The 25,839-nt window shown below is 41.5% G+C and overlaps 1 protein-coding gene across 17 annotated transcripts in view; it reads right to left on the bottom strand.

Moving 5' to 3' along the window:
* Positions 1-25,839, bottom strand: part of LOC143727503 (uncharacterized) — a 54,608-nt gene that overhangs the window by 2,341 nt on the left and 26,428 nt on the right. For 8 of the 17 annotated variants that reach the window (XM_077219300.1, XM_077219305.1, XM_077219306.1 and 5 more), the window contains 15 exons: positions 22,780-22,836; positions 22,605-22,673; positions 22,446-22,535; positions 19,916-20,025; positions 19,369-19,407; positions 10,934-11,669; positions 10,625-10,741; positions 6,208-9,909; positions 5,067-5,214; positions 4,858-4,963; positions 4,546-4,705; positions 3,662-3,769; positions 3,499-3,585; positions 3,226-3,391; positions 2,577-2,653 (listed from right to left, as the gene is read on the bottom strand). In XM_077219300.1, coding sequence (XP_077075415.1) covers positions 2,577-2,653; positions 3,226-3,391; positions 3,499-3,585; positions 3,662-3,769; positions 4,546-4,705; positions 4,858-4,963; positions 5,067-5,214; positions 6,208-9,909; positions 10,625-10,741; positions 10,934-11,669; positions 19,369-19,407; positions 19,916-20,025; positions 22,446-22,535; positions 22,605-22,673; positions 22,780-22,836 — 5,772 coding nt within the window. Of the gene's footprint in view, positions 1-2,014; positions 2,075-2,576; positions 2,654-3,225; positions 3,392-3,498; positions 3,586-3,661; positions 3,770-4,545; positions 4,706-4,857; positions 4,964-5,066; positions 5,215-6,207; positions 9,910-10,624; positions 10,742-10,933; positions 11,670-19,368; positions 19,408-19,915; positions 20,026-22,445; positions 22,536-22,604; positions 22,674-22,779; positions 22,837-25,839 lie in introns of all 17 variants that reach the window. The other 9 variants (XM_077219310.1, XM_077219311.1, XM_077219299.1 and 6 more) reach the window with 5 other exon arrangements.

The raw sequence follows: 25,839 nt of genomic DNA, 5'->3' as shown, positions 1-25,839 counted from the left end.
TATTATTACACTATTAGATCGCTCTCATTGCCTTCAAGAACTAAACGAGACACATGACACTTCATTTACTCGTGTCATCAAGTAATGAAGAATTTTTTGGCAGGAATTTGAGATGTTATTTGGTGACAATTTACCCCAAAAGTACACAAAAATAGATATAAAACAAATTCATGTTTCCCAAGAAAGGTAAAGAACAGGGTTTGAGGTAAAAAACATTTCCTTAAATGTCCCTTTTAAGTTGTTTAATATATTCAGTGCTTATCACACAGAAACATACAAGAAAAATGAAAATAACACACACAAAAGTCTATTAAGACGGTAATTGTTTTACACATGTGGTACTTCAGCATTTTTAGGAGACAGTCAATGATTTAATGCCCATAGTCAGACTTACAAATGTCAGTGTTTTTCTCAAACTATCTATCATAAGTGTGAAATAATTCTCATGTGAATCAACACATTTGAGTTCATAAGTAACAGGCCATTATCATCAGAGCCACAGCTGACTTTGTAGTGCACATGAGGAGCACATAAGAGCGAAAATGAACATGAACAACTTAAACTTAAGTCAAGGGAGTCATGCAAATATGCATTTACAAACAATTACCATCCAAATAGGGATAAAGTCTACTTAAACACCACAAAACGCAAAACACACACACACACACACACACACACACACACACACACACACACACACACACACACACACACACACACACACACACACACACACACACACACACACACACACACACACACACACACACACACACACACACACACACACAGCAAGAAAACTCCACATAAAAACAGTAAGAACACATAACATTCAGAAAAATGTGATGTATGCTGATTATGTGTCGACCTGCCAGACCAGGTTAAGTTGCAGCTGAGTTTCAAACTGTGGGGAAGGTGTAGGGCTCATGCAGGCTTCAAAGGCTGTGTTCAAAATGGAATACTAGCGTACTAAATACTGCACAGTATACAATGTACACCACCTAGTGTTTAAAAAAAATGATATGAAACAGTAGGTATTATTCCATGCTAAAACTGTAGTATGCCACATTGTTAATTTCACATTGCATGTGAGTGGAATCGCATTATCTAATTTTGCATTTTAAAGTGCCCCTATTATGCTTCTTCTGACATCACCTTTCATGTAGTGTGTAATATAGCAGTTTGTGAATGTAAGTTTCAAAGACAAATTAAGTTATTGTCTCTTAAAAGCAAGTAGTGATTCTGCCTGAAACGAGTTGTCAGTAATTCCAGTCTTACTTCCTGCTTGAACCAATGTAGGTTTGTAACTAATTTGTATAATGCCAGCCTATGGTCTTCATTGGCTGCTGGTGAACGTCTACTTTGCCCCGCCCTCAAACACTGTAGCTATATTAGAGAGGGGACGAGTTTGGTTTGTGTTGTCGACAAGACACTGTTTTCTGCGCTACAAAAGCAAATCCACTTTGATGCACTTCCAAAGGACGAGACTAGCGCTGGAATTGATACGGTAAAACGGACGCCATTGTTACTGTTAATTTCACTGTGCTGAGGAATAGCTGTAATTCAGATATGGTAATGGATGTTTGGTTTCCTACACTTGCTGTAATCGACCAAATCATAACAGACTGGACCATTTGACCAATCAGAACAGAGCAGCTCTCAGAAAGGAGGAGTTTAGAGAGAATGAATCCTTTATTTAACCGTTTCAGACACTGTGAGAAAAGAATTGATTAAAATCTAAATTAAAGATTGCATGTAAAACTATTGAAGGAGAATGCAAAAGAAAATTAGGAACCTTTAAAATAGCATAATAGGAACACTTTAATTAAATATTATGTGAATATGTCAAATAAGAGAGGTTAAAATCATGGCAGTAATTCTTTTGGTTAATTCCTCACACTGGATTATGAAAGTGGGACGCTTTGCATTTTTGTGGGATACAGTATTCTGTGCAATATGCTCCATATTCCATGCTAACATAGCCGTACTCTCACAAGAGCGATGAATGCTTCACCTGTTGCACCTGATGGGGTCACAGCGGTCAGCTACCCCCGACAAACCCCTCACTCTCTGCCTGACAGGGCAACGTACACATGTGAGGACACACACACACACACACACGTGTACACGGTTTCATACTTCATACACATAAATACTAGGCCTGTCACTTAAAAATAAGAATAACAAATTCTGTATAGCTTATTTTTACGAGTGTGAGATCAAAATTTGCTATTACATTTTTCATTTTTTTATTCTGTAGCGGAAACAAACTTCCATAAATATGTAACATTTACTATAAAAAACTGAAAAAATAAATAAATATTGCAGAATTGTGTCTGCCACTGACAGATTCACAATCTCAAATGTAAAATGGATTGTAGTGGATCAATGACTAAAAATAAACTATATATTGACTTTTTGTATAGTATAGTCTACGTATATCAATTTTTCTTAATCGAGTGACAGCTCATAAACAAACAACAAATTTCCACATAAATGTACAGGAATATCAATACATTCAGAGTTTTCCTCCTGACAAGAATTTTTATGACTCAGACAGACACACACACTCTCACCTTTGACCTGACCCCACGCATCTGTCTGGATTTTTCTTTCTTCAGGAAATCTGGGTTACTTTTTGACTTCATAATATCTGTATCAAACACAAATACACTTCAGCTCATACATATACACAGACGCAGTAGAAAATGATTAGTCTTTGTTTACACTCTTACTGTAATAATTTGGCCGGAGTTTGGGAATGATCTGAGACAATCTAATATGAAATTTGTATCAGTAACAAAATCGACATGATTTAAATCTACCTTTCTGTTTTCAGATATTTTAGGTGCATTTTGATTAAGTAAAAAAGTAAAGTAAAAATTGTGTAAAATTATTATAATACATTTTTTTATATATTTAAAAAAAATTATATAATACAAAATAATATATCATTGTTTAAGTTCAGTGTATACATGCACTAATTGCTATAATTAAACTGAAAATGTTAAATTAATTAAACTTTAGTTATGAATATCAGCACCAGTCACTGAAAAATCTATATGGGTTAATTACTAGTACTTCTATGATGCTTTTTTGTCCTTCAAATAATTTTCCTTTGGTGCACTACGGAAGAAACAAAATCATGTGGATTTGAAACGCCATGAAGCTGAGTAAATGATAGAGTTGGCATTTTTGTGTTAACTAATCCTTAAAATGTCTCACCGTATCCAGCAGTAACGCCACTTCCTTCAGCGTCTAATTCCCCAAGAGCTTCTGTAGCAGCCAAAAGTTTCTCCCTCAGCTTGTTAATGTCACAGTCAGCTTTAGCCTTCACGATACTCAGCTCCGTGTAAATGTCCTTGTACTTATCGGACGCATACTTCTTATCCTGCAACACATATGAACGACACATCAGAACGTGCTAGCATGTGTTTGGAGAGCTGTTAAAGAGAAACACATGTACTGAGAAACACAACTCATGTGTGTGCATATTACTCGAAGTGCCGTGTGCAGCTCGTCTTTGAGAGAGTTTATTTCCTGTTTGAGGTACTGGATCTCTGACTCCTTCACTCGCAGCAAAACCTGCAGAAAAACAAAGTTTAGATCATGTGCATGACACCATTAATTGATAAATTCAGATGACAGGTTTGTGCTGTACCTCCAGTTCATAGATGTCTTTGCCTTGTGTCAGAGAGGAAGTCAATTTATCTCCACTGATGCAGGAGTGCATTCTGGTGATCTCCTCATTCAGACGATGATTTAGTTCCTGTAACATACACACAAAAGTTTATGTTTATATCATGGTAGGGAACTTTATTGACTTTGCAAGTGAATACAGGCAAAAATGTGGCCAGGCAAAGGTTATTTGGCTTTTATAGCATGTTTTAGATAAGTGGGAAAAAAAACATCCAAACTACACTTTTCACAAATCACACTTTATTTTCTTTATTTTGTTTTAGATTTCAATTACAATACATATCTTTGAAGGCCATTTTCTCAAAATGAATTTTAGTCAGAAATAAGATTGAGTCAAAATGAGCTTCTATATTCTATATAAAACTTCTATATTCTGAAGGGTTTTACAGAGGGGTTTGTTCATATATCATTTGTCTTATTTTATACAACATTTTATTTCTAAAAATAGGGTGAATTTTTTTCCTTGGCTGATATTTTATGATTTAAGGAGTGATAAATAGAGATATCCAAAATGTACATTTATAGACACTAATATGTCAACAAAATGAGACCCAGCTTCATCCAATGTTTAGATCTCTTTTCTAGATTAGATAATGCCTCATTAGCATATTTAAACATAACAACTTGAAATACAAAAAAATTTCGTTATACAAAGTATGGTGATTTCTATGATTGTAATATGTACCCTATTTGCATGGGTTGTCTAGTCTTGCCATATAAAAAAATTATAAAGTTTATTTAAATAATTGTTTTTAAGGTTTGTAAATTATAAATAATTTTTATTTAAGACAGTTAAGTCTCTTTATCAGGCTGTTTTCAGAAAGTTTTCAGAAAGTTTTGGTTGACCTGGTTGTGTATATGCAGTTTCTGGTTCTCTCGCTGGCACTGCCCCAGCGCCTGTCTCTCTGCTTCCAGCGCTTGAGCCAAATGTGCGTTTTCCAAACACTTCTGAGAATATTGCTCCGACAAAACCTCCAGTTCGCGATGGATAGACTGCAACTCCTCTCTACATGGACACAATGTAAATAAACACACATCAAAACTTCCAAAAATCAGCTTGGTTAAAAGCATTAATGAATAAATGTAAAACTTCTTAGTGACAACGGTAAACCAAAACAAGAGTGATTTGTGCAGATATAGTGATGTTTGGTGTCTTACTCGTACTGTCTGCGCAGCTCCTGGATGTCTGCGCTCCCACTACTCATCTGCGATCGTTGCGTTTTCTCCAGTTCTTCGCGATGAGCATTTTTCATGGCCTCAATCGCTGCACACAAAACAATCTACTGTGATGCTTCAACTCAAACTGGAAGTAAATTAATTGTCAATGAAAAATTGGTGTATTTTATATTCAGTGGTGATTTTATTACCAGAAATAGTGGCATTCGTTTCCTCCTCCAACAGTCTTTCTTTCTCCTCTAGAAGTTTCCGGATCTCCCGCTGATGATGTCTCTGAATGTCCTCTATCACCTTTTGATGCGTCTCCTCCATTGCTACAAATCCACGCTCGCATGTTGCCTGAGTTTCACGAAAAACATCAGATCACAAACACAAACAAACACCAAACGCAATCTAGCAGGCTCTCTATTAGGGCTGGGTATGTATTGTCTTGGTGCATTTTTCTTGGTACACCATCTTGGTGGCTTGATGGTGGATAGAACGTTTATAAAATGTACTCGGCAAAGCCCACTTTTCGTTTATTTGGCACATTAATGGTCAATTTTGGAGTCTTTAAAGAATTTTTTAATGCATTATTTGACAAGGCATACATTAAATGATCAGTCTTGGGATTTTAAGAATCAATATAAACAAATTATGCAGATGAAAAGCTTCCGAAAACCAATCTTTACCCAGCCCTACTCTCTACAGGGCTACAGAAGCAAACAGAAGTTACAAACAGGGTTGGGTGGCATCAAAGGGGATGGCTGGATTCATCTTATTCATCACTTAAACATTTGCTCTTGTGATGAGAGATCACAGATACAGTAGCACATAGGAATGAAAGCAAATCAGCATGATTGATTGACTAGTGCAAATTCATGCAATTACACTAAGACAGTAGACAACAATGCTAACACTAAAAACACAAGGTGTTTTGAACACAGTAAAAGCACTTTTGAGCACAGGAAAGATTAATTTGTGATAGGTGTCAATCATGGTCATTGTGTGTGCTCAAAACTCCCAGTGCAGCAAATGTGCACTACAGCATTGAAAAAAGGAAGCATCATGGTTATGAGGCTACAGGGTTGCAGTTATTTTCAAAAACCCAGAGGCCATAAATCATAAATTATATATATATATATATATATATATATATATATACACATAACTGTGTTGATTTGAAATTTTTAAATGTGTTATGTTTCTAAAACTTTTACAAACAAATGCAATAAGCAAAATTCCCAAAACGATTATCAGCTAAAACCACTGCAACCCAAATTAACAGCAACAAACTACAAACATGGTGCCATGGCGGTGGATGGGTGTGACATTAAATTTGAAAGGTTAAACCTTGAGGCTGTCCAAGTCTCGTTGGTACTTCTCCCTCAGGCTGGTCAGATCTCCATCCAGTGGTTTCTGTTCCAGCTCCTCTCTCATGCGGCTCAACTGCATTTCCAGCTCCTGGACTCGGAGCTGGGACTCTGAATCCCTGCACATTACCAGATCAGATCCATCTCCTTCCTCCATGGGACATGCATCGACCTCAGCTTTGTTCTCCACTTTCTCGTTCCTCTCCTCCAATGAGCATATGGTCTGGCTGTAGCATTCTTGTAGCTTGTGGAGCTCCTCTCTGTTGGTGTGTTCTAGTTCCTGGACCTTACTCTGAAAATCCTGCTCAAGTTTTCGGATGTGGTCTTTGTGCCTCAACTCAGCATCTTCCATTTCTAGCAGCAGGGTCTCCAGCCTGTGTTGGTTGTTTGCTGCACGCTCCATTAAGTCAAGCTCTCTTGTTATCTGGTCCTGTCCGGCCCTTCCCATCTCTTCTGCATGCCTGCTCTTCAGCTCCTCTTTCTCCCTGTGAAACTCCTCTTCCAACTGGTTTAAGTTCTGCCGTTGCTCCTGCAGCTCCCTGAGCTTATAGGATAGTTCCCCTCGAAGCATGTCATTCTCCTCCTGCAAGGAACTTATAGTGTCAGTGAAGCTTAGATGCTCTTTCTCTACGCAGCTCTGGTAGTGCCTTTGGATGGCTGTAACACTCTCAGCGTGTTCTTGGACGAGCACTGCCATGTTGCGGCTAGTCTCCTGGCAAAGAGAAAGTTCCCTCGTGTGACCTGCTCGCAACCTGCAAGCAACATATGTGACCTGCACCTGCATCAAGGCCTCTCGCATGCAAGCCGAGTTGGAGTCGCTGCGCCATGAGCTCATTTGGATGGCATTCGCAAGTCTGGAAAGTGAATTTGTTTCCCCTTCCTCGCAGACCCTCTCAATTTCCTGAGAAAGATTACGGAGGGCTTTTGCTTGCTTCTTGAGCTCAGCAATGAGATTTTCCCAGCCTGTTTGCAGATGTGATTCTGATTCTGCGCTATGGGATAGTGTGCCGATGGCTAAGTGTCTGCGGACAATCTCTGCTGCTAAACTTTGAGCTTCCTCCATCTCAATCTGCTCAATGTAGGAAGCAAGTTCAGGAGAAGCGACATCAGCAAGATGATCAGTATTGCTTTGGGGCATGCTCTCAATTTGAGCATGCTTTGACGCACTAACAGCATCTTTCAGAGCCATGTCTCTTTGTTTTAAAGTTTCATTTGCTTTGACCAAGTCCTTTTGAAGCTCATCAAATTTTTCCTGAAAATTCATTGTTAGATTCTGAAGTAAATAGGCAAGCTCGGCACTAATGCAGGCATTCTTGATGACATCCTTTGAAAAAGAACTATTTGCTAGTTTACCCATCTCAAGCTTGTCCACCTCTGCCAAGAAAATGGTCTCCAGCATAAGTTTTCTTGTAAGTATATCAGCATAAACAAATGAGAGACAGCCATCGCAGTCCTTCTTGATGTTTTCAGCATCCTTGTGAATGGAGTTTAGGGCTGACATAATATCAGAGTTCAGGTCCTGCAGAGAGAAACCCATCCTCTCCAGAACTTCAGCCTCAAAGGATAATGTTCTGGCAAACTGTTTTATACTTTCCTTCCTTGATTGCACATCTGGTGCATCAAAGATCTGGCACGACTCATATAATGTGCCGCCCTTCCTCAGGTATGTGGAGGCACAAACCAGCAGTTTCTCTACTTCTGCAAGGGTACAAATGAGAGATTCAGTTGAACTGGTCTCTTTCTTATTGCTAAGAATTTCTCTGACTTTTTCTGTGCAAGACTCTACCAGTGCCAATGCCTTCTCATATCCATCAGTGTCTTGCTCACCAAAAGTCTTGAGGGATTTTTGACTGGATTCATCCATTGGTAATTCATCACAGGTTTTAGTCGTGCAGTCCTCCATGGTTGCTCTGGTGCTCAGATGTTCCTGCATCGCTGAAAGATCAGGCTGGTCCCGTATCTTTTCAGTGAGGTGTCTGAGCTTCTCCTCTGTGGCCAATAGTTTGGTTTCCAGAGCATGTATAATGGAGATGAACTTCTCTGGATCTCTGCACTGCTGGAATGAACGGTCACTGGCTACACTGATATCTTGGGTCAGGCTCAGGTCATGCACGTGGTCTAGACTCAGATCTTGTGTCAGATCCAAAGACGTGTTTTCCATTTGAAATTTGTCTGCTCCCTGGGACCGCTGATAGGAATGGCACTGGATGGTGGAAAAGCGTATCCTCTGCCGCCTTACCAAGGACATTTCCGTCTCTGAGCTACTTCTTGCAATAGGAAGTTGGGAGAGACTTGAGGATGAGGAAACATCATGTTGCATCCCTTTCAAACCCTCAAGCATGTCTTCCTGGGAGCGGCAACGTCTCATTCTGAGATCTGCATATCCAAGTCGCAGGGCATTGAGGTGTTCCTCCAGCTGAGCAATTCGATCCTCTGCAACCACCAGTTTTGCCTGCAGCTCCTGTTCTGCTCTTCGGGACTCTACCAGTCCTGGATAGTCATGCTCCATTTTAGAAAGAAGTTCCTCTTTTTGCTGCAAGCAAACTTCTGTTTCTTCTAGACTACTGCCTAAGGCAGCCATCTTTATTAGGGCCTCACTCAAGTCCTGCTCCTTCTGTCTGATTAGCTGCTCATACATTTCCTTTGTTTGCTTCACCTCCTCTTCCTTCTCTCGTATCACTTGACTTATCCTAGAAAATTCTTCCGAGACACGCTCGTACGAGCTCTCAAGGGAGTGAAAGTCTGTTTCCACCGTCGTTAAACATGCCTGTTGCTTTCCAACCTCTCGGTCGGCCTCGGAAATCTGATTGAGGAGTTCTTGACAGCGGCAAGTAAGCTGGTCACGTTCCTCCTCCAGCCTCCTTACACTCTCCCGCAACATTTCCACCATATCCGTCTGCACCTCCAACTCCTGCTGAAGACGATGTACTTCATCCCTGAGTCCCATAGTTTGCATCCCACCACTCCCTCTCAGCAGCGCCTCCAATTGTTCTTGTGCCTCTTGCAGTTGCTCTTCTACTTCACTCCTCCTCACTTCGGATTCTGACAACCTCCAGGTCAATCCCTGTCGCTCCCGCTCATGTTTCTCCTCCAGGCTCCGCTGCTCTTTTCTCTCCCGCTCCTCTCTCATAAGCTGAGCTTCCTCAATGGAAATAAGACGCCCAGTGGCCTCAGAGAGTCTCTCCTGTAACCTCTGCACATCTCTGTGCTGGTCTTTCTGCAAAGCTTGCTGCTGTTCGAGCTGCCTCAACTCCTGGCTCTTCTCTAGCAAACTGGCTTCAACTTGACGTAGACGTTCCTCGCTCTCTCGCAGCTGTGACCGCAACGTCACCTCATTTCGGACCCATTCTTCCTCACGTTCTTGACAGCGAACCCGTTCAATTTTCAGCTCGCTACGCATTCGTGCCACAGCCTGCTCGCTCACGACAATCTCCGACATGGCAGCCGTTAGCTTTTCCTCCAAGGCCTCGATCTCGGCCTCATGGTGTCCTATGATATCTTTAGCTTCGCTGTAGCTACGTCTCAAGCTGCCAACTTGTTGGCTGGACTTATCTTGCTTCCGACGCTGGGAATCCAGCTCGGACTTTAGATCCTGGTTTAGTTTGCTGAGGCGCTGCCATGGTGCTCGGTGAACAGGGGTAGACGCTGCATCAGACGAAGGCTTTGCAGTGGTTGTGTCACTCTTTAAGAGATTAAGAGGAAAGTACAATTAGTAACAGGAAGTCTTCTCTTTTATGGCCACATACATGATGCTCAACGTCTTCTAGGCTGTGGCTGGGAACCAAAGAATGTTTCAATTTCCGAAGTTACATACTTACTCAAGCTTTCCACTGTGCTTTTTCAAGATAACATCAAATATGGAGAAAATGGTGCTCAACAATGAGGGAAAAATGTGAACAACACAATTAAAAGGGAAATAAATGATCTAAAGAGGCTGTGGAACTACAGAATGCAACTATGAAATGCAACTGTGTCTTTGTGGATAATATAAATGACACTGTACAGAAAAAAAAATACAAGAGGAAACTTAAGAGATGAACTAGAGGAAAATGAAGAACAGAGCAATGATAACACCATGCAAATTATGCAAAGGATGACAAGAGATAAATGAGACAACAACAAACAAAAAATAGAAAAGCACAGCTGAAAGCTTGCCAGATATTCACATTTGTTATCTTCAGAAAACTTGTAGTTTGGTTACAAGAGTTTCAACCAAAACCCAGTCAGAGCCCAGGGAAAGAAAGACATTGCAGATCAGTTAGTACCACTCATGCTGAAAGTTTCATTAACACCCAAAATTATATTAGTATTGAAGTCAAAAAAGAAAGAGCCACAAAAACTACAGAAGATTTTGATTTCTGTATCTTTTCTGGCTAGGATCAGTTCTGTTTGGGTACCTGTAGTACATATCCTTCACGGGCGTTCTGCTCTCTCCCACGCGCATCCTGAAGTTGCTCTTGTAAGACACTGTTCTGCTGCTGGAGTCTGGCTAGCTCCCTTTGTGCCTGACCCAACTGTGAACATCAGCGTACATCAGTCGAAAACAATCAGATTTGAATGAGGAAATTACACAATGTTCAGAACTGATCTGAATGCAATCAAAAAACCTAAGTAGATGGCATAAGCACACAAGTAGTCGGCACCTGCACATACTCATCATTTTATGATGGAAAATGAGTCAAGAAATAATTACTGATGGTTCTTACCTCCTTTTCCAGTACGGTAGTTATCTCTTGTGGAATGACTCTTTCTCCAACAGGTGTATTAGGGGTGTTAGGGGAGCTGCCAGCGATCGGTACCTGCTTTTCCTCTCTGAGGGGCGTTGTTTCTACCTGCTGCCACCTCTGCTCAATTTCCACTTGGACATTAGAGTTTCCGCGGGCCGCTCGGTGACCATCAACCTCCTGCATGTCCCTGAGTTGGTCCACATCCATTTTTCCTTGTTCCTGTGGCACTTTATGGGGGAGCTTTGACGAGAGCTCTGACGCAGTGACTGCACCTGCTGTTGGAGTGGTCTGATGGTGGTGCATAAATTCCTGCACCACTTCTTCATCTCGCTGTGGCAACTTGTCAGTATGGCTGGTGGTAGTAATGGAGGACGACGTCTGATGAGAGGAGGTGCTAGAGATGGGAGAAGAGGCAGTAGAGGAGGTGGAGGAGGGTGAAGATGAGATACTGACTGAAGTGTCTGCCCTCTTCATTGAGGGTTGTCCGCTCCCGTTTTCTTGTCCTGGGCGGAACTCGGACCAGTCAAATGTTTTAGAGCGTCCCTCTCGCTTGTTGACTCGACTCTTTTGCTCGGGAGGAGGCGCAGAGTCTGTGATGACCTCATGTGACTTTTTAGCTTCAACTACAGAGCTGTTCGAGAGTTGCAAAGAGTTAGGAGGGGGTTGGATGAAGTTTTGTTCCACATTTGATCTGGTTTGCTCTTCTGGAAGGGAACTGTGACAAGAGAAGATACTGAATCAATACACTATACAGTATGAGTATTTGAATTATTATTGGTACTTGCTAAGGTAAGCATCACTGCCACTCCCTAAATATTTGTTTTTTCACAAAGAACTGTTGCATATGGCATTGTGGGTCAATCTGAATGGTTACCGAAAACACGCAGAATTATTCCCTAATTGTGGACATATGCATAGAGGCTATGCATTGACGTCACTTTCCCGCCGGAACACGCCCCAGTCGGACTGAGTGGCAAAAGAGCTGCTGTGTGACTGGATTTAATAGTTTAAATGAAAGCTTGGACTTATATATATAGTGTTCCTTACAACTTACCAAAAATCCAGTGATCCATGGATATTGAAATGCAGCCAGTAATCGTGGTTCCTGACATTTACAGTATATGTGCCTGATTTCGACGCCGGGGAAATACATAAAGCAACTTTGCCTGTTAATGCTTAATATAAATACAATATAGGTGGGTCTAAATCCGGTGATCACTTATATCAATGTTATATATCATCATATCGTTCAGCCCTAAAACTTTTTTTTCAGTTTTTTTTTTTAAACATCAAATTATGCAGAACATACAATGGTAAATATTTAATTGATGAGTTGTCAATACAATAGAGTATATAACAATACGATATATAGGGTATGATTTTACCCCAAAATTCAGCATATTGACACAAAATGATAACTGCAAATCCAACTTTCGCTGCCTGGAGTCCAGATGTTTTGTGACTTGCAGTGATCGATTTGCTTTTCTGTAGCTTTCGACAGTCTGTAAAAATGTACCTCAGATTTCTTGTCAAATCTGTTTGTACAGTCAATCTCAAAGCTCTTTCCCATTTTAGATGTTTTGTGTGTTCTTCGTGGCATTCACGGTGAAAACCAATGCTGCCAATCAGTTTTTTGCCACTCAGTGTGCATAACTACTCGGTTACTATCGGTTACTAACCTCAGTTCCCTGAGAGAGGGACCGGATATTGCGTAGCTATACGCAGTGGGGAAACTCCTTTTCCTCGATTTACTGAAGCCTATATGTAAAACGTATTTGCAGCTGTACAGCTAGCACACTGAGCGTCTGGCACGCTCATAGGCTGTGCTGCAGCAACTGCACATCCAATGGCGCGGGCGACTATGACGTGCGACCAATGAGCTAGCCCAACGTCAGAGCCCACCGAGGGGGCGTGGCCTAGCCTATATAGACCCCCGAATTAGCCATTATAGCAGGTTTATACGACTGAAGGGTCAACTTCACCAGTTACTATAGTGCGGCCGGCTACGCAATACTCGTTCCCTCTCTCAGGGAACTGAGGTTACGATAGTAACCGAGTAGTTCCCTTTCGAACGGTCACTTCGTATTGCGTAGCTATACGCAGTGGGGACGCCATGCAAAACACCGCACCCTAAGTAACTGGTTGCCCTGCAACTCAGGACCCCTGAGCTAACAGAACAAGCCAGAACCCAACAAATATATTTATATACATAACAGACCAGACACTGTCGGGCCTGAAAAATATATATGAGTCAGTACAACTGACAGAATATACTGACAATACCAGACACTGTCGGGATTATTAGCACAATTTTATAACCGGCCTAAGCGGGTTTTATATATATATATTTATATATATATATATATATATATGTATATGATTATGCACAGTAATCTTTGTAGACAAGACCAGACACCGTCGGGTCTTAATCATACCGAAAGTACCTTCGCCTGCAGGGAAGGCACCTCCATATTATAGAACTTCATAAATGTGGAAGGCGAGGACCAGCCGGCCGCCTCACAAATATCTTGAATGGGAAAACCCGATGACCAACCCCATGACGAGGCCATGCCTCTAGTTGAGTGGGCCTTGACACTTATAGGGCAAACCTGACCCACTGATGTATAAGCCATAGAAATGGCATCCACTATCCATCTAGACAGTCTTTGCTTCGTGACTGGATCACCCTTAGATCGGCCACCAAAGCAGACAAACAGCTGTTCTGACTGTCTATAAGACGCAGAACGCTCCAGATAGATTCTCAGCGCCCTGACAGGGCAGAGAAGATAAACCTCCCCATCCTCAGCCGAAGGGGGAAGGGCTGATAGCGTAATAACTTGTGCTCACAACGGCGTTGAGAGCACCTTGGGTACGTACCCATGCCTAGGTTTGAGAATGACTCTGGAGTCATTCTTCCCAAACTCCAAACAGTGAGTGGCCAGCCACCAAAGCATGATGCGCTGCGATGGCTGCCACATAAACTTTGAGCGTGGACGGGGTGCGGCCCGCGTCCAGTAGCTCCTGCAGAAAGGAGAGTACCACAGATACCTCACATGACTCTGGGTCAACTTGATTTTTCGAGCACCAGCTGGAAAAACCTGACCACTTCCAAGCATACAGGCGCCGAGTAGACGGGGCCCTTGCTTCAGAGATAGTGCTCAAGATTCTGTCAGGAAGGTCCCCGGGTACCCGTTTAGGGGCCACACATGGAGGGCCCATAAATCGGGTCGGGGATGTTCCGTTGGCCTGTGTGAGGAGATCCTTCCTCATTGGAACAGGCTAGGGGATCGTCTCTGACAACTGAACCATCTCCGGAAACCACAGTCTGGATTTCCAGAGAGGAGCCACCAGAAGGACTGGGCATCCGCTCTCCCTGACCCGTTCGATGACCTGTGGGATCATCGAAACGGGGGGAAAAGCATAAAGGGGGCGGCTGGGCCAGGGATGAGCCAGCGCGTCCCTGTTCTTCGAGAAGAACACCCTGCAGTGGGTGTTTGCTCTCGAGGCGAAAACGTAGACTTCGGCCTCGCCAAACATCTCCCATATTAGACTGACCATCCCTGAGGGTTCAGGGACCACTCGCTTAGGGGAGCGTTGCCCCATGAGAGCATATCCGCGCCCAGATTTTGGATGCCCGGGATGTGCGCTGCTCTCAGAGAGCTCAGACTGGCTTGTGCCCACAGGAGGAGTTCACTCGCCATAGCATGCAGGTTGCCTGACCTGATGCCACCCTGCCGATTTATGTAGGCCACCACTGACACGTTGTTCGTACGGACTAGGGCGTGGTGACCCCTGAGGTTTGACAGAAAAGCTTTCAGGGCCAAACCAACTGCTTTAATTTCCAGACAATTGATATATAAGCTCTGCTCCGTGCTCGACCAGAGGCCGGAGGCAGGCTTGCCCTGGTGCAGCGCTCCCCAACCTAGGTTGGACGTGTCTGTAAAAAACCACCTTCCTCGTGGAAACTACCCCCATGGTCAACCCCATGTGGTACCAGTCCTGAGCCCGCCAGGGCATCAGTGTTCTTAAACACCCGTGATTCACCATAATGCACAGGCTGTTTGACCGCCATGCATGGGTTGTCACACGGCGATTCAGCCAGTGCTGCAGCGGGCGCATGCGCAGTAATTCCAAGTGGAGAACTGACGATGCAGCTGCCATTAGACCAAGCAGTTTCTAAAATTTCTTCAGAGGCGTGCACTCGCGCCCTGAATGCAGCCGCCAGTGTCTGTATAGAGAGCGCGCGCTCTTGAGTGAGCCGCGCTTTCATTGTCACCGAGTCTAAAACCGTGCCCAGAAAGACAACAGTCTGGCTGGGGGTCAGTTTGCTCTTGGTCACATTGATTGTGAGCCCCAGGTATTTTAGATGTCTGAGAATCAAATCCCTGTGAACTATCAGTTCATCTCTCGACTGCGCCAGCACCAGCCAGTAGTCGAGATAATTCAGCATGCGCACTGCCTGACTTTTCAGTGGGGAGAGCGCTGCATCCATACATTTTGTGAATGTGCGGGGTGCCAGGGACAGACCGAACGGCAGAACGGTGTATTGATATGCCCTCCCCTCGAAGGCGAATCTCAAGAATGGCCTGTGACGAAGGTCGATCTGAATATGAAAATATGCATCTTTCAGATCCATTGTAACAAACCAATCACCCGGGCGAATTTGCGCGAGAATTTATTTGAGTGTTAACATTTTGAAAGGCCGTCTCGTGAGAGCCTTGTTCAAATGTCTCAGATCTAGTATGGGTCTGAGTCCGCCGTCTTTCTTTGGAATTAGAAAATAGCGGCTGTAAAACCCTGAATACATTAGCGCAGGAGGTACCGACTCTATCACTCCTTTTGCTAATAAATTCTGAACTTCGGTGCGTAGCACGTGACCCACGCTGCTTCTCACCGACGTCTCGATAACCGCCTGGAATTTCGGGGGTCTGCGAGCGAATTGGAGCGAGTAGCCTCGCTTTATAGTGTTTATAACCCAACTCGACACACCAGGGATGGCTTGCCAGGCTATGGCCCGTGTGGCTAGGGCATGACACACTGAATGGGACGGGCCGCCTAACATAGGGGGACCTTATACCCTTATAATGTGATTTGTGCACATACTGAGTGTTTGACTGACTATACAGGCTTTTGCCGTTTGTTTGCAAAGATGCGCTCACTGCTGCGGGCCTGTTTACAATAATAAAATCCCCAGCCACCTGAACTGAACAGGGAGCTGTGGGAAGTTTTGCTGGTTTTTTCGAGGGTGGTCCGGCTAGCGCGAGACACGAGCCTTCTCTCTTTCCTCCTTGTGCTAGGACGACTTCGGAGGTACCTGGTCAATCACGGCGCTGGGCCGCGAGCCTTGACGCCGGGGGAGCGGGTAGCGCTTCGCGGTCCTTGACTGGCGGTGGCTATCAGCGGCCGCGGGGCGGGGCTGAGAGGCCTGCTTCACCGGTTTGGCTGGATGAGCGAAATCTAGTCCGGGGCGTCGAGAAATCTAGTCCTGTCGGCTCCTTTGATCTCCGTGAGGTTAAGCCAAAGATGGTGCTCGAGCACGACCAAGCTCGCCATGTTCCTTCCGATGGCCTGTGCTGTAGCCTTAGTAGCACGCAGCGCTAGGTCTGTAGCACTTCTCAGGTCTCGAAAGGCCTCCGGGTCCGGGCCAGCCTCGTCCATAGACTGGAGGAGTTTGGCCTGATCGGTCATCGTGTGCAGGGCCGATGCAGCCTGACCAGAGGCGGAATACGCGCGTCCAGCGAGGGCTGAGGTGTTCGGCAGGGTTTGTTGGGAGGAGAGGCACCGAGCAGTGCTCGGGCAAAGATGAGCAGCCACGGCCTCTTCGAGGGGCGGCGCCAGGACTTAGTGAGCTCCTCGTGGACCTCGGGGGAAAATAGCGCTGGTTTGTGACGAGGGGCCTGCTGGTGCCCCGACAGGAACCATCCATCCAGCAGACTACGCGGCAGCTCCTCGGGCGTGGTCCACTCTAGCTCGAGGTCCGCGACGGCCTTCGTCAGGATCCGAAGCATTTCGACGTCGGAGTTTGTCCTGGTCGCTGAACCACTAGCCACAGACTGAGAAGCGGTGACAGGGTCGAGAGAGCCCGGCCACTCATCCTCCGAAGCGGCTATGGACAGGCTGTCGTCGCGCTCGAGAGATCCGCCGAAGGAGACGAGGCCCTCCACGCTGGGGGGAGGGTGCTGGTCTCCTACAAACAGGACCAGTGATGTCGTCCGAGTAGGAGAAAGTGAAGCACGCGGGGACGCGGCCGGCGTGCGTTCACCAACTTCCATACCCTCCGGTTGCCGTTGGCTGCGACGATTCTTCTTCCTTGGAATAGACAGCGTGGCTGAAGCGGCATCGCCGTCTCGAGAGAGAGCTAGCCGATTGCACAGCACGGAGATAGGCATGCTTTCGCAGGCCGCACATCCGCAGGCAGAGAGTGCATTCTCCGCGTGGTCGATCCCCAGGCAGGAAATTGCAGCTCGAGTGTTGGTCTGCCTCGTGCAGACCCGCACGTGGCGCAGGCTGAACGAGGCATCTGAAATAAAACACAAAGCTTTCGAACAAAGGATATAGGCTGTCGCCGGATAGCCACAGGTCAGACGGCGTCAGGAGACAACGGCGTGCAGGCGAAGTCTGCTGAAGAGAAGCTCGCTCAGGCTGAAAAGACTTGTTCGACGGCGAATAACAGTAGAAAGCTCAGGGGCATGAGTACTGTCGCTGAAGGAGTAAAAATCTGATATAATGGCTAATTCGGGGGTCTATATAGGCTAGGCCACGCCCCCTCGGTGGGCTCTGACGTTGGGCTAGCTCATTGGTCGCACGTCAGAGTTGCCCGCGCCATTGGATGTGCAGTTGCTGCAGCACAGCCTATGAGCGTGCCAGACGCTCAGTGTGCTAGCTGTGCAGCTGCAAATGCGTTTTACATATAGGCTTCAGTAAATCGAGGAAAAGGAGTTTCCCCCACTGCGTATAGCTACGCAATACGAAGTGACCGTTCGAAAGGGAACCGCAGTTACTCCGGCCGATGGTGATGTCACACGCATAGCCTCTATACCAAGATGAAAATGTGTTGTGAAACATGCACAGTGTTAACAAAGAAACTACAGATGTCTAAAAGAAAACACACACACCCAAACCACTGAAGACAGGATGGTTTGATTAATGGTTAGTAGGGTGAGGAAAACCATCTGATCACTGCATGGCATTCAACCACTGTCAAACATGTCGGTAAACACTCATGTGTGTCTGTGCACGCTGCAGGGTGTGTTCTAAAAGTGGGCACTGATGCAATGCCATTTTTTTATCTCCTTCAAAGAATGAAGTGATGTAACATCACAACAAGAAATAGGGAGACTGACGAGGTGTAAACATAAATTGTGCTGTACCTGCCATCCTGTTTATCAGTATCTTCAACAAAAACTGTCAATAGATGAAACTTCAAATTTTGAATAAGCTGAAATATGCTTGTAAATATATTTGAGTAATCAAAAATATTTCCTTTCAAAAATCTATTACATTTAGTTTTAATGCATTAAATTAATTTTAAGAAAAAAATATGTTATATATATATATATATATATATATATATATATATACATATATACATACATATGTTTTGTAATTATTGGATATTTTTAAACAGGCCTGAAATAATAATAAGTATCATCCAATAATTGATAACTGATAATTAAATTCTGTATTGTGATGACTTCAGCTTTGGTAAATGTCCCATATGGATTAGATTTATAATTAAATTAGCTGTTTAGGTCTTTACCAATGCTTTACTGATACATGAAAGTTTGGATGCATGTCTACCTAATATCCTTTAGAAATACACAGAACACCACCCTGCCCTAACCAGACATGTTTTTTTCTAACGTGTCTTTATATGATTTTATTTTAAGTTGTCTGTGCATAATTTAGGTCTATCCAATGTGAAGCTGACAAAATGTCCTTCGGTCAGACAGGATTTCACACGTATCACTTTATCATGTTGCGACTGCTTAACGTGGTGTGGAACAGCTGGAATTTAAATAAATGTAATGCTGTTAAACATAATTCATGAATTTCAAAAATTAAAAGCTCAAAAATACTAACACCACTATGATAAATAATCTGGCCACACACACACACACACGATGTAACGCTCCAAATTAACTAAGCATACATTTTTGAAGGCTCTTCTTCAATTTCATTTATCTCTTTCCATTCTGTTTGTAATACAAATAAGTGTACTAAATGAACATGTTAAATTAACAGCACCATTATAAACATAGCAAACAGGCAAACGACAGAAGCAAAAAGGGAACAGGAATTACTAACATAACAGAGAGAAGCCAGAACATCACGAAACACATCGCTAAACTCATCTGACACAACAGCGGCCACAAATACACACACAGGTTTGAATAAGAACAGGAAATGCCAACCTGGGCATAAGAACTGAAAGTTTCAAAGACACATTTTTCCTGTGGTCAGATAAACGGAGCAGGAAAAACACAAGAAAATAAATTATACAGGTAAGGAACATTACTTTATACAGTAAGGAACAGCAGAAAATGATAATAATACTAAAAAAAGCAGGAAATTGTTTTGAGGAAATCTAAAATTTTGAGGAAATTTGAGGAAAATGATCTTTCCAAAGAATGGTTAATGTGCTCAAATGATTTCCAGAAAGCATGTACTGTTTATAAAAGGGTGTAAATCTTTACAGGTAAAGTTAGTAATTTCTGCATTACTAGCTGCACCAAACAGAACTGTCTGCCGAACTCACAGCATTGGTTGAGCCAGTGTTGTTATGCCAGGCCCAGGAGAACAGACTGAAAAAACAATTGTTGCCAGTAGAGGTGCAGAAATGACACACTTCACCTTCATGGTATAGATTTTCCTAATTAAGTTACAGAGGGATGTCTAATTTGTAAATGTTTGATGTTCTTTTTCCATACTTTTCAATCTAAACATGATGTTGAAGCTCACCGTGTGACATCAGGAGCGATGGTGGGCCGCATGTTCTTCAGAATGGCCTGAATCCAGTTTCTACGTATCCCAGAGGTCATGGCAGACAGTGTGAATGCCCCTTCTTTACTCTGAGAGGAAGACAAGGACAATGAGTCGATTGATCAGATCAGGGCTGTGGATTGATCAGATGCATGACAGCTGAACTAAAAGAGACTATTTCTGCTCACTTCTGACATTGTGGTTCAATTCGACTACAAGCGCCACAGAATATATTGTAAAAACAATGAGTTTCTATAACTTTTACAAGACTTTTGCAGTCATGATTACTGAACGACTTATTTATAAAAATAAAATAAAAATATATATATATAAAAAAAAAGTTAACAAGTTTACTTATAAAATATATATATATATATATATTCAAAAGGTCATCTTGTACTTTTTCTCTCAAACAAATAAGAATTTTTTCAGCTATGTTTTAGATCCAATGAAATATAATAAAATTTAAATTATTATATTTATATTATATATTAAGTATAACAATATAATAAATAAATATAAATATTTCAGAGCTGAGCGTAGCTATAAAAATTATATTAATTATAGGAAATATTATCTGAGCAAATATATATTTTTATAGGCCTAGACATCAATTTTAAAATTCTTTGATATTTACATTTTGCCACGAACATGCAAATTCACAAAAGTCCTGCATCTTTCTCTCAGTAACAAGAGTATATCACAAGAAATGGTCCATTCACATACTGGAATAAAAGATTATGATATAAATCTAGTGAAAACTAGCGGCAAGAGGAGTTTAGTATTACGTTAGTTTATCCGTGGCATTCTCTATCCAAGGCATAAAGATAGCAGGCTGAAGTTATATTTACAGTTGTTATTCATTTCTTGACACTGACGCCCCGCTGTGCGTCTGTACACAGAGGCGGCCAACGCTTTCTGCTATATCTGACATCTCTAAAATAACTTCAAAAACAACACCAAGAAACCTACAGTCATTCGCCACCTAGACGAACAACATAATATCAAGTACATCTCAACAGCTTTATTAATAAAATACAGTAGCATGTAAATTAAACATTTATAATTTAAAACTTTATCATTATTTGTACTTTTTCTGAAGTCTTCTGACCATTTTTGCATCCACCAGATGAAATTACTTTTTTGCAAATTAAAGTGACTATCCGGAAAAAAACCTTAAAACTTTGATATTAAAAACAAACAAATATTTGATATTAAAAAAAAATGTATTTGCCCTTTAGTGAAGGAAAAGGAGTATTAGACAAACGTCTGAATTGTGGCATTGGAGTTGTGGGGTGTTATTCTAGAGGGAAGTGATGATGTCACAGCTGCTGACAGATCAGATGACATTAGTGATGAAACAATGCTTAGTGAGGAACAGCGTTAGGGTTACAGATAACATCACCAGGGCTTTATTTAGGTGTGAAAACATGACACCGCAATCCTTGTAACATATTTGTCTAGCATCAATAACTCAAGAGCACAGCTTCACCAAAAAAGTACGAGTTAAGATTCAATGAGTCCGAAATTTTTGTATGTGTTTTTTCGTATTCGTCATTCGGTGGCTCTGAATTGTCAATCTCTAAAAATGCTTGCAATGGATGCGAAAAACGCACAATTTTTTTATGACGGGCGAAAGTTTTGGAAGCAGTGTGTAAACGTGATTGACATGATTGGTTGTATTTATTTTTTACGGATGGACGAGAATTTCGGACTCAGTGTCTAAGGACCTTTACGGTTAGATCATTGAGCAGTTTTGGTATATACATAAACAAGTGGTATATACACTATGTTTGGAATAATAAAGATTTTTTTCTATGTAAAACGCTTTGAGTACCTAGAAAAGCGCTGAATAAATGTAACAAATTATTATATTATTATTATTATATGTTTTTGAAAGAAGAGTGTTATGCTCACCAAGGCTCCATTTATTTGATCAACTACAGAGTAAAAACAGTAACATTGCAAAATAATAATATTATAACAATTTAAAATAAATATTTTCCATTTCAGTATATTGTAGAATGTAATTTATTCCTGTGATGCAAAGCTGAATTTTCAGCATTATTACTTCAGTCTTCAGTGTCACATGATCCTTAAGCAGAAAATCAGCATATTATAATTATTTCTTAAGAAACATTTTTTATTATTATCAGTTGTGCAGGATAATATTTCACAATTTTACTGTTTTTACTGTATTTTTCATCAAATAAATGCAGCATTGGTGAGCAGAACAGACTTTTTAATAAATATGAATTATTCTATAGTGTACATGACTGCTACACTCTTTAAAAAAAAGGTTCTTTATTGGGATTGATGGCTCCATAAATAACCTTTAATCCATTCCATAAAAGGTTCTTTATAGTGGAAAAAGGTTCTTCAAAATGGTTCTTTGAGGAACGTTTCACTGAAAGGTTCTTTGGGGAACCAAAAACCATGGCATCACTTTCCAACACCACAGTCCTTATAGGGGTAAAATACAACTAAACAATAAAATAACATCACTCACGAGGATTTGGAAGCCATAGTTCCTCTGAACTGGGAATTCGGTCACATCGTAGCATGTGGACAGATCGATCTCTCCGTCCAGATCAGCAGCCTGAGGAACACGAGGGACATTGTTAAGTTAGTTAACAGTGACGTTTTAATTGCTGATGAAAACACTCACCTCCTCAGCGATGGAGTCACGGTAGAACCTCAGGCTCTGATCGGTCAGAACAAACCAGTGTTTCTTCCACTGAGACACCAAGAGAGACAGAAGCAGAACAAATCTTTTGAATAAACTCCACCTTAAACGTTCAGACAAGCTGTTTAAGTCTTTCACTGGTTCATTTTAGACTCACCAATCCATCTTCGTACAGTTTGGTCATCCATCCTTTCTTAAAGTTCAGCAGGTCCGGCTGAAAAGAGATGAGAACAAAACATAAAATGTATAAACTTCAAACATTAACAGGAACAGCAAATTGTTTATAAACATTAATCAAGTTTTCATGAACACAAACTAAAATTCTATGCAGCAATTCACTCAAAAATGGATTTAAAATGATTTACTTTAACCTGTGTTTCATGAATGAAACCCATTGACTTCTTTTACCTTATTTTTTAGGATTTTTAAATACTTTTTTCCTTAAAATAAAATGTATCTCGCCTACAGAGAAAATCAACACATTTTATTAAAACTACAATTTATATGCCTATAGATAAAGTAAAATGCAAATATATTTTTGCAATGTTCCAGGCCATCGGAAAAGTGGCTTGTTCCTGTTGTTCTCTATAATATCGTTTCCTATTTTTTGTCAGTGAGATATTTGTTTACAATTCATGAATTTTTAAAATGCTGTTTTAAAGTACTTTACATGCAATCAGCTACATGTAAACATGTAAAAGACATCAACAGTTAAAGACTTCAGAAACAAACACAATAATATAACACACTGTATCTATTAAAGCTCCAGTAGGTAACTTTTGTAAACAAATATTTGTGAAAACTGTCATTATGTCCTGACAGTAGAATATGAGACAGATAATCTGTGAGAAAATCAAGCTCCTCTGGCTCCTCCCTGTGGTCCTATTTCCATTTGCAGAAATACACCGCTCCCGGTCAGAAACAACCAATCAGAGCCAGGAGGAATGTCTTAGCAGTGTCAATCATACTCGTGTACGCCCTGATCACCCCTCTCTTGCACAGCGCGAGCACGTACCATCGTTCGTGACTCTCCTGTTCGAACTCGTTCATCAAAATGAACAAATCTTTTTTCGAGTCATTTCGTTCGTTGAATGAACGAAATGACTCGAAAAAAGATTTGTTCATTTTGATGAACGAGTTCGAACAGGATCACGAACGTGCATCACAGAACAGAGCAAGGCGAGCATTTGTTCTTATAAAACGTAAAGTTTTTTATTTATTTTTGAAATGACCGATCGTTTCGCTGGATAAGACCCTTATTCATCGTCTGGTATCGTTTAAAGCCCTTTGAAGCTGCGCTGAAATGTCATTTGGTCCTTGAAACGTTTGTGTCCTATTGAAGTCCATTATATGAAGAAAAAGCCGGGAATGTTTTCATCAAAAACCTTAATTTCTTTTCGACTGAAGAAAAAAAGACATGGACATCTTGGATGACATGGGGGTGAATAAATTATCAGCAAAAGTTTTTTTAAAAGTGAACTAATCCTTTAACGTTATCTTACTAGCTATTTATAAGAGTGCAACGTTATAAAGTTACATATCTATTGCATCTACATAATGATTTGAGGACCAAGTTTGTAGTCAAAGTATGGGCAGGCCATAGTCAATGTAAAGCATATTGTTGATGTTTCGTCCCTATTAGTGAATGTTCCATAACTGTTTATAATCCGCCGTCATCGGTGGTCCTGCTTACTAGCCTGCGCGTTCACGGCAGGCTCCGCTGTGGGGGAGGAGCTGTGGAGGGAGGAGCTGTAGCGTAGCAGAGAGCAAGGGGGTTGGACCTGTAAGTTGTGCTTGTTCAAATTTTCAGACTAAGTCAACATTTTCTCAAAACTCCCTACTGCAGCTTTTAATATGTTAATATCAATGCTAATTAAATGCAACAAAACAAATTTAAAAAAAAAAAAATATTTGTCTTTTCTATATTTAGGTTTAAAAAGTGCTTAAAAAGTCCTAAAAATTACTTCTGCATCATAAAACCATCACCATAAGTCATAAGTCAGAAAGGAACAAATAACTTGCAAGATTTCAACAGGCAGTGGTACCTCACAAAGCCATAAACAAACTAATCTTCAACCTAAAATTACACAACCAATAATAATAATAATAATACAAACCCTCTACCATAGTGTCTAATGCTCCACTATTGAGCAGATCTAGTCCAGTGGAGATCACACCCACCAGACGTTTGGTAGTCCACCATTCACAGTACCTTAGTCTTGTTGAGTTTCATCTGTGACCTGTTCTTCACACGCTTCTGCCTCACATGCCGTCTTTCTGTGTGTATGAACATGAATCTGTGTTCTCATGTGTGCATGTGTGTGTTTGGGCATGTGTCTCTGGTCCTAACGCTCTGAGTGAATGCTATTTATAATCACGGGTGGTGAAGTGGTTCTGGGTTGGGTTTGCATGAACGAAGTACTAACAGCTGAAACACACACAGACACTCTTGGAGACTTGCAGCCACTTAGAAATAAACATGCTGTGTTCTTAAGAGTAATTAATTATATAAGTCGATTTTCTAAACACACTTTAGTTTATATGGTTCATATTCGAGTTTGCATGTAATGCATTACAATTCTAACCAACAAAGTGAAAGTTAACTATTGTGAGAATCAAACAGTCATAGTCTTGCATCTTAATGAGTGACAAAGAAAAGTTCAGATGAGGGTTAAGTCGTTGGTCATGCATATCAGTCTTTAAAGGTCCCTTTTGAAACACTTACAATGCAATTATAGTATGTATAATTCAGCAAAATGTACCGACATCTTGTCGACAGATGAGGTAATTAAAATTACACTGTTATGATAGTTTTATTATAAAGTATATTTGAGACTACAGACTAGATCTGGCTATGTGAGGCTATAGTTTGAATAGTTTGAATTAATCACTTTGCATGACACACACACACAAACACACACACACACACACAACGGTACATAATGGCTCGCTAGAAAGTCGGGGAAAGTCTCTTTTTTAAAGTTTCGTTACAAGTCATTCACACACTGACAATAAAAAAAGCAATTAATAAATGAAAATTCTTACATATAGTCCTATTAAAAGATGATATTTATGGACAACATAACCTTTCTAACTAAAATTATTTGAGAATCTAGAAACTAGATTCAGAGAAACTATTGATTAATGCCGATTTTACTGAATCTGATAACATTTGAAATGAAACATTTTTCTATATTCACAAAATGTACAATAATGT

This window comes from Siphateles boraxobius, unplaced genomic scaffold, assembly GCF_051911475.1.
Source record: "Siphateles boraxobius isolate OS27281-9 unplaced genomic scaffold, OSU_SipBor_1 12, whole genome shotgun sequence".
Taxonomy (NCBI): domain Eukaryota; kingdom Metazoa; phylum Chordata; class Actinopteri; order Cypriniformes; family Leuciscidae; genus Siphateles; species Siphateles boraxobius.
This window is presented reverse-complemented; position numbering and strand designations above follow the sequence as displayed.